This window comes from Schistocerca serialis, chromosome 7, assembly GCF_023864345.2.
Source record: "Schistocerca serialis cubense isolate TAMUIC-IGC-003099 chromosome 7, iqSchSeri2.2, whole genome shotgun sequence".
NCBI classification, from domain to species: Eukaryota; Metazoa; Arthropoda; class Insecta; order Orthoptera; family Acrididae; genus Schistocerca; species Schistocerca serialis.
In genome coordinates, this window is record NC_064644.1 from 484,885,780 (window position 1) to 484,900,470 (window position 14,691).

The window sequence follows — 14,691 nt, forward strand, 5'->3', positions numbered from 1 at the left end:
CTATGCTATTTTTCTTACGTTTGACTGTTCCAAAAGCCATATTTATATCATTGCTGAATACTTCTGTTATCTTTAGTAATTGGTTGAGTTGTTGATTTGTTGCAGCCAGTAGTTTTAGATCATCCATGTATATCAAATGTGTGATTTTGTGTGGGTAGTTTCCAGTAATATTGTATCCATAATTTGTATAATTTAGCGTGTTGGATACTGGGTTCAGAACAAGGCAGAACCAGAAAGGACTTAATGAGTCTCCTTGGTACATTCCACGCTTAATCTGTATTGGCTGTGATGTGATATTATTTGAATTTGTTTGTATATTAAGTGTGGTTTTCCAGTTTTTCATTACTATGTTTAGGAACTGTATCAATTTAGGATCTACTTTGTATACTTCCAATATTTGTAGTAACCATGAGTGGGGTACACTATCAAAAGCTTTTTGGTAATCAATGTATGCGTAGTGTAGTGACCCTTGTTTAGTTTTAGCTTGATATTTCACCTCTGCATCTATTATCAGTTGCTCTTTACATCCTCGTGCTCCTTTGCAACAGCCTTTTTGTTCTTCATTTATAAATTTGTTCTGTGTTGTATGTGTCATTAATTTCTGTGTAATGACTGAAGTTAATATTTTGTATATTGTTGGTAGGCATGTTATGGGGCGATATTTAGCTGGGTTTTCTGTGTCTGCTTCATCTTTAGGTTTCAGATAACTTATTCCTTGTGTAAGTGTATCAGAGAATGTGTATGGGTCTGCAATGTAACTGTTAAATAATTTAGTTAGGGGTTAGGTTAGTGGTGTTTAACTTCCTGTCGACAACGAGGTCATTAGAGACGGAGCGTAAGGTCGGGTTAGGGAAGGATGGGGAAGGAAATCGGCCGTGCCCTTTCAAAGGAACCATCCCGGAATTTGCCTGAAACGATTTAGGGAAATCACGGAAAACCTAAATCAGGATGGCTGGAGACGGGATTGAACCGTCGTCCTCCCGAATGCGAGTCCAGTGTGCTAACCACTGCGCCACCTCGCTCGGTATAATTTAGTTAGATGTGAATATGTTGAGGTGAACTTCTTTGGCCAGAAGTTTGCTATTTTATCTTTTCCATGGGCTTTCCAATTGTGAGTAGAATTAATTGCTTGGGTGACTTCATGTTGCAAAATTATCACTTCAGGCATTTGTGGTATCACCTTGTATGTGTCTGTTTCTGCTTGTATCCACCGTGCATGGCTGTTATGTTGTACCGGGTTTGACCATATGTTCCTCCAGAAGTGTTCTATGTCTGTTAGGTTTGGTGGATTGTCTATTTTAATGTGTGTGTTATCTATTGTCTGGTAAAGTTTCTTTTGATTTGTGTTGAATGTTTGGTTTTGTTTCCTTCTATTTTCACTTTTTTTTGTATCTTCTAAGTCGTTTGGCCAATGCTTGTAATTTCTGCTTCTTTTTATCTAATTGCTATATCGCTTCTTGTTGTGAGATTTTACTTAACTTTTTTCGTTTTTTTGTCTGATATTTCATTTCTTGTAAATTGTGTTAGTTGTCCGATGTCTTTTCTCAGTTTTTCTATTCTGATCTGTAGCTTGTGTTGCCATGCTGGTTTTGTGGGTTTCTTCTGTGTGTTGGCTGGTTCTGATCTCTGCCTAGTGTGTATATTTAGTGTAGTGAGTGCTCCTATACAAATCAGTAGTTGTAACTCTTCCATAGTTGTATTTTCATTTATTTTGTTGTGTATGATTGTGTTGATAGTTTGTTATTGTCGTTTCGACTTGTGGGTTATTTGGTGGTCTACGCAAGAATGGTCTAATGTCTGTATTTGTGTCTTTGTATTCTATATATGTCAGCTGAAATTTTTCTTCTATATCTAACATGTGTGTCACTTCGTGTTCTATTTGTGCTTGTTCTGGTGGCTGTCTTAAGATTTCGTTTTCCTCTGATTGTTTAATTGATGCGTGTTGTTCTTTGTTCGTTTGCTCTGGGATGTTTGAGTCCATTACTGCATTTTCTTCTTCTTATGATTGCAAATTATTTTTTTGTAGTATTTGTTGTACTTGTTGTTTGATGTTTTCTAATTCTGACTGGGTTATCCTGTTAGTTTTGATTATTACACGGATCTGATCAGCTAGTCGTTGTTCTGTTAAAAATTTTAATTCTGGGTATCTGGTAACAAATGTTGTGTATACTTGTGGTCTGTATCCAGGTGTGTTTGTTCCTAAGTTTGTTGCTTGGTAATAACAGAACATAAGGCGCCTGTTAATTTCATCTGACCATCTCATCCTCTGTCTTTGTTTTCCTTGTAGAGTGGTTGCAGGAAGCGTATCCTGCAAAACACATCTATATGGATTTAAATCATTTTCCGTGTGGCTAGCAGTGTCGTTACCATTGTGGACGGGCATAGGGTTCAAGCGTCGTCCCCGACCATGACAGCGCTTGTCTGAGGCTTCATTAGTTCTGTCCTGAACCAACTAATCACACTAAAAGGGGGGTTAGCCCTTTAGTGGTTTGTTCTTTTCGTTGCCTTTTACGGCTGGCAGAACATACCGGAGGCTTATTCTTTTGCTATTATTATTATTATTATCATTATTATTATTATTATTCCATGGCTCCAGTCGGCTCATCTCATTACTAGTGAACCAGTTGAATGTCCTGTTGTCTCGAAGTAAAAGTTCTGTAGTCAATTTTGTGTGTCTAATGATTGATTATTATTAATCTCACAGAGTTTGTTTAACTATTGAATACAGTAAGTGTTGTTTTATTATTAAATGCAGTAAATGTTGTTGAATCATTAAAGGCTAAGAGATGTTTTTAAAGAAACTGTACGTCTACTTTGGTACAAGATTAAGCTAAATAAACCTTGTGCTAAAACCCTGGTCAAAATGTTCCTGACTATTATCCGTCGCTGTGTACAATTTGTGCATTTGCCACCAATGCTGCGACAGGATGGGAACGTTTGTGCCTTTACAGAAGTAAATGCGTGAGAGCCCATTCCGCTGTCGCAACGGTAGTGAGCGCTATCCTGAGCAAGACGAGGCCCACAAGATAGACAGGCTGTGGCGGCGCGTACGTCACAGCACGTGAGATAGCAGGTCAGGTGCAGCCGTCGCAGGCGACGAATAGGTATCTGTTTGAGATGAGTTAAATAACTGTTGATTACGTGTTTGAATCCATGCAAGTTATAGATAGCACACTACAAGACTGAGACATTTAGTGGGTATCTTTTCAACTAAATATGAATTCCCGTGGGCTCTGAATGTTGGAGGTTTCACGCAGTTCAGGATGGTAACCTTTGGAGGGAATTGTGGTATTAAGGGTTGAGGACCACTAGAAAGGGGACAATAATCTCTGAGGTGTCAATACGCAATGCACTCATGACCAGGTGATGTGTTGCGTTTTCTGTAAAAAACTCGTTTTATATCATGCTGTGATTGGGTTGACGAACTCTGTTTGCCTTATGTCGACCGAGTAGAGAAAGCTGAGACCCAAGGGTGGCACGGTGGTATTTGTGCATTGGGAATGGTAGAGAACATAGAGTAATCAAAGTGAAGGGTGTTGCGGATTTAGAGGATATTGAAGAGATAGGATGTAAAGTGCTTAGGTGTCGTCAGGTGGTCACATAATGGATAATTGTTGTGGGAAAGTGAGTAGTGACGGAAGTAATGTCTGGCAATGTGTCGGTGGAATGTTTTCCGCTGGTTCAGTAAGAATTATCTTGAGGCTGCCTGTTGCAACTCCACATCTGACCAGCGGAAGAGGGTTATCTGTATGGTGGAAGTGGTAGGGAGAGGTTCAGATAGTCTGATAGGGTCGGAGAATCATTTCATTAAGGATGAAGGTCTCAAAACTTTGCTACTATAGGTTACGCATTAAAAGAGGGTTGATGGTGATTATGCAGCCAACATTGCCGTCACGCCATGATGAGAACATAGGAAATTTGTTTCATAGGTGAGTGGTTGGAGCTGTTAAAAAGTAGGTGCATTTTTGGCAACAGTAGGATAGGGGGAGGGATTTGGAGGGTTCGACTTTATGACAGCAGTTGTAAATCAGGGCTCTCTTCATCAGGAGGTGATTGATGTTGGGGGTAGATGCTGTGAAGGCTCACATAATGAAGGTGGGACCTGAGTCGTAGATACGGCGGAGCTTCTTGATTTCTATAGTGAGGAATTTTACATTCATGAATTTAGGGTCAGGGTTACATAGGGTGAAGGTGTGAATAACTAAGGAGAAGGTTCTGGAAAGAGAGTTGTATCGATGCGTTCAGTTGGACAACGCCTCGTGGGGGAGTTTTTTGGTTACAGTGTTGATAATGGAGTCAGCATTAGGGCACTTCTGAAGTTTTTCGAAGCCAGTGGTGTGGGGTGAGGTCCAAGAATTGGAGAAAGTGGAATATGACATGGTGCAGATGCTTCCAGTTGCCTTTAGCGCATTGGGCTGCTTGTTGACTTTACTGTGGTTTCTGGCATTGCCACAGTAGCTCAGGGAGCTTTAATTTTTATTGGTGTTGCAGGGGAAGTGGTTGGTGTGGGATAAATTGGAGGTGGGGGATATGCAAAGAGTGCAGAAGAAGGTGTGGGAGAGGTCATGAGTGAGTTGGGAAGGTGAAGGGCGTGACTGCGTATGCGGAAGAGGCTGTGTAAAGGGGATGGTAGATACAGGGACGTGGACCAGAGGAACTGACATTTGGACCAGGGAGATGGTGGTATAAATTATGAAGGTGGTTGTAGCGTCCATTGTGGAGCGAAGAGGCAGCGAACTGATAGTTAATGGTGCTTACTGTCGACAGAGCAATGCCGAGATGCGAAATAGTGGGGTTGACAGCAGTGACACGCAGGGTGATGTGATGACGACAGCAGGTCAACGTGATGGCGACATAGATGGAGATGGTGGGTCCACTGCAGTGGGGCGAAGACGGTGAGGTGGCTGTAGCGGCGGCAGCTTGGAGGCAGTGACAGTGATAATGATTCACAAAGTGAGTTTCCGATGAACAAGTACATATACACTGAAGAAGTCAGGAAGGCACAAATAAACTACAAACACAAACAGGCACTGATGGGAACCCAGTCTACCAAGAATAGTGAATTTGGTGAGCAAAATCAAGTATCATAGGACTAACGAATACCCTAAGATCTATTCCAGAGCCTTCCAAGGGATGGTCAAAAACACGTAGTCCTTGTACAACACGCACCATTCATCAACCATAGTGAGTGTAGAACATGTTTACACGATGTGCCAAGGTGAATTTTAGCTATAAAATATACGGCAAACGGTAAATAAGTGTGAAGAAAAGCAATATCTTAACAGAGAATTGGGCTGCACTGTTGTTGTACCAAATATTTCGTGAAGAAAACAGTATGCCATCAACTGCGGGATTGCACAGTGCCATTTAGTGAATGAATCGTCCCAGTGTCACAGAGATTACCCCAGTGTGGGGAAGTCTGCTGTTAAACACCCCGACAAATGTCCGCAGCTGTGCCAGCTTGCATGTGTATACGGAAACATATATTGTTCCTTCTCGCTCCATTTGCGAGATGAGTAGGGCCGAAGTCAACGAATATCGAATATTGTTCAGAAAGGAGTGAATGTTTGGTTGAGGTCAGTGAATTTTGTGTTGTAATAAGCAAAGATACCGCAGAAATCAGTGAAATTAGTGTCAAACCTGCTCAGATCCATTGAACCTATACATGCAACAACTAAATATAATAATTCAGGCTGTTTTAAACTCAGCAGACGGCACCATGCAGAAACTCGATGACAGTTCTTCGAAATAGGAATGATAGATTTTATGTCGTGTTGACCCCCCTTTCACGTGAAACACACATTGACATGGACGGAACACGCCATTGAGTCATTGAATATCATTGAATTGTATTATTTTTCAATAGCTAGAGTAGGATGGAGAGCTGCATCAAACCAGTCTTTGGACTAAAGACCACAACATCAAAAACAACAACAGATCATTCTCTCCCTCCCCTGAGTGAAATATATTTAGTTAAAACCGTTTCCTGTTTCTGTTGCATCCAGTGTATGGACACAGGAGGAGAATGCAGAACTCAGTTATGTACGTGGTGATCATGTAAAGCCATCTACCGGTCATTGAGTTCACATTTTAAAGCAAAATCAGTAGAGCACTTCACAGCTGGTAAGCTGGACACGCCTGTGAACACTGCAAAACTACTTTTGTCATGACCGTATTCCAAATAGGAACTTAGTATCATCAGCTGACTGAGCATGGTGGTATAACAGCGGTACAGTGGATTCTCCCAGTTTTCTAGAAGTGTAGGGCATTACATGTTTTTTGCAAACTCCAAAAACAGTAAATGTTTTGCGGAGGGTGGGGTATTAGTAACTGAGAAAGAGCTACACATTTAGGTGAGTATCTGGCAATGTGATACTTCGCCATGGCTCAAATGGCTCTGAGCACTATGGGACTTAACATCTATGGTCATCAGTCCCCTAGAACTTAGAACTACTTAAACCTAACTAACCTATGGACAGCACACAACACCCAGTCATCACGAGGCAGAGAAAATCCCTGACCCCGCCGGGAATCGAACCCGGAAACCCGGGCGTGGGAAGCGAGAACGCTACCGCACGACCACGAGCTGCGGACGATACTTCGTCATGTTCAGAGACATTCTCAACCATACAAAGTTTACGTATTTCGGTCCAACTTTTTGTATTATGCCTTCAGTGAGTTGGCATCTTGTAACAATTCGATGTAGGTTATGCTACAGGAACAGACTGTTATCGACGAACTTCTCTTTGGCCAATCCTTTGAAAGCGAGACCCTTGATGGTAACAGCTGCGTGTAGGGCAGGATTGTTTGAGAATTGAATTTAACAATGAAACTGAACAGCAGTTGTCTTGATCTTACTGAAACAATAAAAATCAAGTAAGCAGCTAGGGAAATGTGCATATAGTGTACACACATGACTGTCATTCAGATGGTAGTGAACATGGGTATGAGACGTGGATCTTCATTAGCATAGTTCAACAGAATTTATTGGTCTTACCTCGTGTAATCCCTATGGCAGTAGGCGATTAACGTGACCTTCAGAATCTGATTTTTACTCTCGGCAAAGGACGGGAGGTGATAGTATGATGTAAAGGTTTGCTGAATAGAATTGTCAAATAATTTAAAAAAAAATTTCCTCGCCTCGAAGGCAGAAGCGCTGTCACAAAACTAGGAAAGATGCATTTCTGACGTTTAATTGTTGTATTTGCCGTAATTCATGTGCTCGATGTTAAACAGAAAAAACGCAAGAAAGCTTCTACGGCAAGCGGAACATACACACTAAGAAGAAATAAACCGAATGGGACGGAAATCGGTAGACATGATATAAAGACGAAAAGCTTCATAAAAACCGAGCAAGTCATTACCACGTTGGTCCTACTCTGGCCCTTATGCTAACACTTATTCGGCTTGACATTAATTGACGGAGTTGTGTGATTACCTCTAGAGGGAGATACTGCCATTTTCTGCCAAATGGCGCGTCATATCGTCAAAATCCGAGTTTGTTATGGGCCCCTGCTCATATGCTCCAAAGTTTCTCAATTGGGGAGAGACGCGGCGATCTTGCTGGCCAAGATAGGGTCTGGAAAACATGAAGCTGCGCAATAGAAACTATCGACGTCTGAACGCGGGCATTATCTTGATGAAATGTAAGGTCAGTGTGGCTTGCGATGAAGGTCAACAAAACAGGGCTGGTCATTGGGGCTCAGTTCGAAGCAGGAATGAACAGTGAAAACAATTGTACACCAGTCAGTGAGATTTCAGGTGCGAGACGTGTCTGGATACGCCACAGACAGCTGTGAGATACTAATTTGACGGTCGTCTGCCATACAGTCTGACAATCACGAGTGATATACTGGGGTGCCATTTCATTTCATAGCAGGGGCACCCTGACAGCATAGGGGTGAGACGACAATATTCTGCATCCCATTATGTTTCCCTTCGTCTGAAGCCATCGTGGCCTTACATTTCAGCAACATAAAGCCCACACACACACACACACACACACACACACACACACACACACACACACACACACACACACACACACACACATTGAAAATTTCTGCTGCTTGTCTTCGTGTCTGCCTGACTCTACCTTGGCCAGCAAGGTGGTCACATCTCTCGCCAATCAAGAACGAGAGGCGCTCCAACCATCCTGAGATTTTAACCACCTAACGCGCCAATTGGGCAGAACTTGCCACTATATTCCTCAGAAGAACACCCAACAACTCTATCAATGAATGCTAAGCTGAATAACTACATGCCTAAGGGTCGGAGTTAGTGACTTGCTCAATTTGTGAAGATCTTCCTGTTGTATCAGTCACCTAGTTTTTCGGAAATCTTAATAATTTCTTCGTTTGTACATGTACATTATATTTACCGACTTACATTCCATTCAGGTAACTCCTTCCTTGTACCCCTTTTGCTTTTCTTAGAGTGTATTTATCTCAATGTCTAGAGCTAGGTAAGGGACCCAAGTAATTAATAAAAATTCAGTCCATAGTTTTAGTTTCTCTACTGGGTGCCAGTAGGCCTATATTTGCGTTTGGTTTGCTTATTTTGCAAATCTCACAGTTGTTGATAACATGTAATGTCCCAATAAATGTCTTTCCAAGTAGTATATTTTAACTTCATCCTAGTTTTAACAATCCCCCCCCCCTTTCCTATGAGAGAATAACTAAATTATATGTAAATTGGCACTATTTAATCCTTTTCTTCCTTCCAGTCACTATATCAAACCATGTCTTCCTTGACGCAGTGCGGCTTCAAGCTTCCACCCACCCTCTAATTTCTGACTGTGAGGTGGAAGTAAGGATCCTGGTTTTGGTAGGTACTTAAATCACAAAAACTACACATAACCCTAAGAATATAGTATTAACACGAGGCGCATACTTGTCTTGCTCGTTGTCTTCTTTACAGCTGCGAGCTCCAGCCTCGATCTTCCCGTCTGAGAACATATTGCTTAAGCTATCCGGAACTTGATTCTCTAGACCACGTATACATGTAGTGTCAAACCGAAATGCAGATATCCTTGTGGTCCACATAGGTCGTGCCGTGAGGCGGAGTTTGAAGGAGCCATTGCTAATAGACAAGGCTCTTACCTCGGCGACTCACTCGGTGTGTTGAAGGACGCGTGGTCCGCTTGTGGAACTCCAAGAGCAGTTGATAACAGGGTACAAGTGGAAAAGAGCACTGAACTCGATGAGGATAATTAAGGAAGCAAGATATAAATAGTCTCATCATTGGTAAGTGACACGGAAGACAGATCTACCACTATCGCTCAACCTAGTTCCCATCCCTAGCCCATCTGCTGCTCTAAATCTTCCTTCGTAATGCTGGCAGATGCCGTGGCTAGCAAAACAACCTAAGTCTGAGATCTGGCGTCATTGATACAGAGACTGCTGTTCCTTTCTCTGCTTTGTGTGCTAATGTAGTCCTATTTATAGGGCCCGTAGCTTCGCTGTTACAAGTAGACTTCCACAACCTCTGTGATGAGCTAGGCGAGGCTGGTCACACACGTAATTTGCTTTCATTGCCATATTAGGCAGGGTCTACAAAATTCCTCCAGGTGCTCTAGGAGTCTTGGAAAGATGAGGGGCACATAGCCATGTGTATAATTCCGTCACATGACGCCGAGAGGTACTTCCTCGCTATTATCTTGTTCAAACACTGGGGCAATACTTCCTGCCTTCTTTGCAGCTGTTCTCTGTGTGCTGTTTAAAGTTCTGCTCATGACAGTATTGATTACACTGATGTTGTCATCTCTTCCTCCACTTGTATCATCTACGACATTTACATTATATACATGAACAAAAGATAAAAATTAGTACACAAAGCGTTACCGATTCCAAGTACCCCCGAACAGAATGGTCCGTCATTGACCATACTCGGAAAGTAGTTTTTTGATGATACTGTGTTTCATTCTGCGATCTTAAATCATGTGTCCTGCAGCTTTTAAATCGTCCAAATGTCGGTCTACATGTCTGAGTGATAGTATCAGATGCATCTCAACACTTTCTGCCTCTCGTCTTCTCTTGTACACCAATCACTGTCTACGTTTCAAGAAGGTACTAATCCTTCCTGCTGGTATTAGTACGGATCGCATGATCGCATTGTAAGATCATTTGTGCTCCATAACCGTTACGTTTACTCCGAAAGTTCAACTTCCCTGTCCTTACAGTGACGTCAGCGTTTGGAAAGTCACTGTTTAATACCTCAATCCGTCACCGTTCTGGGTGAAGAACAACATTCGTTGTTCTGCTCTTATATCCAGATACTTCCGTTTACCACAATACATTTCAGAGTGTAATCTTGTGGTATCTCCCTTACCAGCTGAAGCACCGTTCTGTTGACCGCAGCCACGAGGTGCCGTCGAGACCCACCCGGTGCAATGGGGAAACGGATAGTGTTGGGAAAGACGGGGATGGCTCAAATGCTTCAAATGGCTCTGAGCACAATGGGACTTAAAATCTGAGGTCATCAGTCCCCTAGAACTTAAAACTACTTAAACCTAACTAACCTAAGGACATCACACACATCCATGCCCGAGGCAGGATTCGAGCCTGCGACCGTAGCGGTCACGCGGTTCCAGACTGAAGCGCCTAAAAGCGCTCAGCCACAACGGCCGGCGTGGTAATAAGTGCCCACACTTTCAGCAGATTTGCTTTCTGAATCGGCAGCACTCCTTTGAGAATCGTAAAGATTTGATATGCTAGGAAGAGGATGCTCTTGGGCCTTTGTAAAGAAAAATTACTTGTAAGTAGTACAAGGCACTTTTCATTGGTTTCTACAATTCATACGTCTTCTTTCTTAGGCCTCCACATTCCTGAACTCTTTTCCGAAGCTTTATCTCAAATTTTGTAGCTATCTTTTTGCTGCACTTCGGTCTACAGATGGAATATCGTGAACCAATAAAATACTACTGTAATTTCCCTTCTTCTTATTATTTTCCGTCAATAAATTATATTTTAGCTGCTATTGGGTTCTGATTAATTGTCTTTCTCTGCTACTGGGTTCACCCATTTATCCAGTGGATTCTTAATTCGTCTTTTCAGTGCATGTGCTGGCTCTTTAGCTTGACAGTAACTACTTTCAGCAACGCTTCCAGTTTCTCCCTCATCCATCTTGACTAACAAAAGAATTGTTTTTTATGCTTGGTAGTAATGCTTCTATCCTCATAATAAACAATTTCGGCTCGCAGGCACCCACTAACTAAGACCAGTGAAAATATGTGCTGTCTTGCATCTTCAGATGTGTATATTTGAAATTAAGTTTTCTGCTCTTGCTAGTCCCTTCACTTTTACATCTCTGGCTCTTCTCTGTCCCTATTGCTTCTCCTTCTACCTACTGCTTCTCCTTCTCTACGTTTTCTTTCTTCTCTTCTTCCTTTCCGTTAATTTTTCTTCTCTGATTCTTCTTTGCTGACATCGCCTAAAAACATCTCCTCATCTGTCGATGGCAATTTATCCTGTAGAATCCTCTTCATCTCTGCTTCACTGTCGTTACCTATCCACTTGAATCTGCTTTCTGTGTTCGATCATTGGTCTCTCTACACAATTTTTACCCCACACCTTCCCTCCATTACGAAACTGACGATTCTTTGATGGCTCCAGATGTGTCCTGTGAACCGATTAGTTCTTTTCGTAAAGTTGTGCTATAAATCACATTATTCCCCAGTTCGATTCAGCACCTCATCATTTGTTATTCGACCTACCCATTTACCCTTCAGCATTCTTCTGTATTACCACATTTCAAAGGCTTCTTTATTAATAGACATCCTCTGAAGGCCATGATCTGCAATTGAATTATTTATTTGCTAAACCGGTATTCGTGCGCATTACCCATCGTCAGAGGGGTATAGTGCAAGTGCTAATCGCAGAGGATGTTGACACAGATGAGGAATCCGTGGAGGGCGACATCAATTAAGTAAGAAAACTAATGAGTTAATAACGACATACGTGTCAGTTATCAGTTCTGTAGGATTTTCAGCTTATTGTGCATCCAGAGAGCACACAGCCATGTAGATACCCAGAACCCAATCACAACCAAGTTTGTGTTAATACAGTAGGACATGAAATCCGTTCTGTCTCATAGTATGCAGTTTGTCTTGTGTGCTAGTCAGATCTTACCCAATGACAGTTCTTGATCACGTTCTGCCATCATCATTTATTTTGCTTCTCAAATAACAAATCTGATCAACTACTTTCTATTTCTCCTTTTCTAATGTAATTGCGTCAGCAGAGATTTACTTGACCTACATTCCATTATCCTTATTTTATTTTATTGAACTTCAGTTTATAAAGCCTTTTCAATCAATTCAACTTCTCTTCCAAGTCCTTAGCCGTTACTTGCAGAGTTACTATGTGCTCTTGCTCTACTTCACTACTGTGAAACACAACCCTATTATGAAAAGGTACTCACAACCCCAAGAATGCTCCCAGGTCTAGTTATAGACATACCCGTGCCAGTTATGAGTTCCGTTCTGTGACGACGTTTTTCGTCTTTCTATGTGTTAATTCGACAGTAATTTTTGTTTTGTTAATTCTCTTTGTTTTTGGTGTAATGTTATTACGTATTCACTTACAATTTTTGATGACACAAACAAGCGAATGAACGTAACCGAATGTGTGTTGGGAGTTAAGTTACCAGACGGTGCTCTCAAGTCCAATACGAAACCAATACGACAGCAAACTAATGTTGTCAGTATTCAAGAACCAACACTAATCTAAAACCGGTGTTGGACTTCACAAGCGCTCACTCGATGATTCTTTAAGAGGTCTGAAAGACATGCACCATGGTTGTGATCTAGCCGTCAATTTTAAATATTAATCGGTAAATGCATTGCGTGTGAATATGTGTGTGCTGTATGTATGCCTTGTTATAGTAATTATAATTACTATTTATAATGTAATATAATCTCCTTAATCATAATCTTAGATCTGAGATTTTTCTCCATTGTTTTTCCGTTTCACAGGTTAAACTGTCGAGCAGAATGACTGCATTTTGCCTTAAATCTGTTTTTATCCGAAGACTTATTTCCTTTCTTCCTATTCTTATTACTCATTCTTTGGTCTCTTACATACTGAATATTATTTCTCTTTCGCTATGGCGTTTACCAATGTTTGTGAGGATTTCAGACATCTTACATCAAATTACGTATACTCTACTTTTGATAGATGCTAAATTCTATGAAATCGCCATCTTCATTTTTTTGTGAAGTGTTGATTACATTATGAAGCGCAACGTAGGACTACCTTTCAGGCACCTTTAGCTTAAGCCAAACTTATCGTCAAGTAACAACTCGTAAATTATCTTCTCATTATTCTTTGTCTCCTTGATACCATAGCAAAAGAAGATATCGAGATACCAGCTGCTAATCTTCCACTATGGAAGATAAACGTATTTATTTCCATTCCTATTTTTTGCGTATAAATGACTGCAGTTATTGCAGAAGTGTTCATGGTCATAGTGCGGAAGTGAGTGAGATGTGGCTGTGCCCATTGATTTATAGTTTCTAACCCATGATCACATGTTAGACTTTCTGATGTGTAATACATCTGTTCCTGCATTAAATGCCTGAATACGACACCTTGTGGCATTGAGATGAATTACAGTTACTGAAAAGTGGAACATACAGACGCATCGATACAAAAATAATGAAAGAGGAATAAATAATTTTTACCTTTCATTGCGAAAAATTCATCAGCGCATTTTTCTGGGTGCTTGGATGATGACTATTGTGTCACTTGTTGCTTCTCTTGGATGCTGACGCAGCCAGGGTGTGTTGTGTTACAGCGCATACTACTAGAGCACCCATGTGGCGCGGGCGAGTCGGTGACGGTGATCCTGCACGACGTCAGCCATGAGGATATGCGCCGCCTGCTGGACCTCATGTACACCGGAAGCACCGAAGTTCCGGGCCACGACCTGTCGCGCTTTCTGTGCACCGCTAAGGCGCTCGACGTCAGTCTGCTACGATCGGCTGCACTACAGATTTGTGAAGTCGCCACCTCACCTGCAGAACCCGACAGACAACCCACCCCCGCCACCACACCCGCAGTAGCGCCATCACTACGGAAAACGCCGCCAGACTCTGTAGCGCCGTCTCCAAAGGAGCCCAGCCAGTGGCCACTAATGGCCCCACAACTTCGTAGCACTGACCCTGCGGTCCACTGGCAGCAGGCACCACATACAGGTCCGCCCATGCTGCCGCTGGCGTGTCGGAGCCCTCTGATGCCGCCGTCCCCGCCGCCCACAATGGCCCAAAGCTCCAACCAAGCTGCTGGCGAGCTCGCGTCGCAGGAGCAGCTGTTGCGAGAGCGCCATGTCTGCACCCCACCGCCCAATGTTACCTTCGTCAGCAAGTCGCCGGGGACCGCGAGCATGAGCCGACATGTCCAACCAAAACAGGTGTGCTCCTTCATCCGAATTCCACACCCTGACTATCAATGGTAATCTCATGGGTACAAAAAGTGTTGGGAACACTGCAACTACTGAAACCAGCTCGCTAATGAACAATACTCGTTTATCCTTTTATCATCATGCCAATTTAACAGCTCCAGTTCCCAGAATGGTGTCTACAATTAACTTCCATATTTTCCTACCAAGATGAGTCATACTTTTCATGACATCATCTTGTGATCCTGCTCTCATTGCGGTGTCCATCTTTATCTACATGTATATCTACTATCT

The 14,691-nt window shown here is 42.2% G+C and overlaps 1 protein-coding gene across 1 annotated transcript in view; it reads left to right on the top strand.

The window, feature by feature from the left end:
• Positions 1-14,691, top strand: part of LOC126413161 (proline-rich protein 36-like) — a 75,242-nt gene that overhangs the window by 40,974 nt on the left and 19,577 nt on the right. Inside the window, exon 3 of the mRNA XM_050083055.1 lies at positions 13,795-14,409. Within this exon, the coding sequence (XP_049939012.1) occupies positions 13,795-14,409 (615 nt within the window). The remainder of the gene's footprint in view (positions 1-13,794; positions 14,410-14,691) is intronic.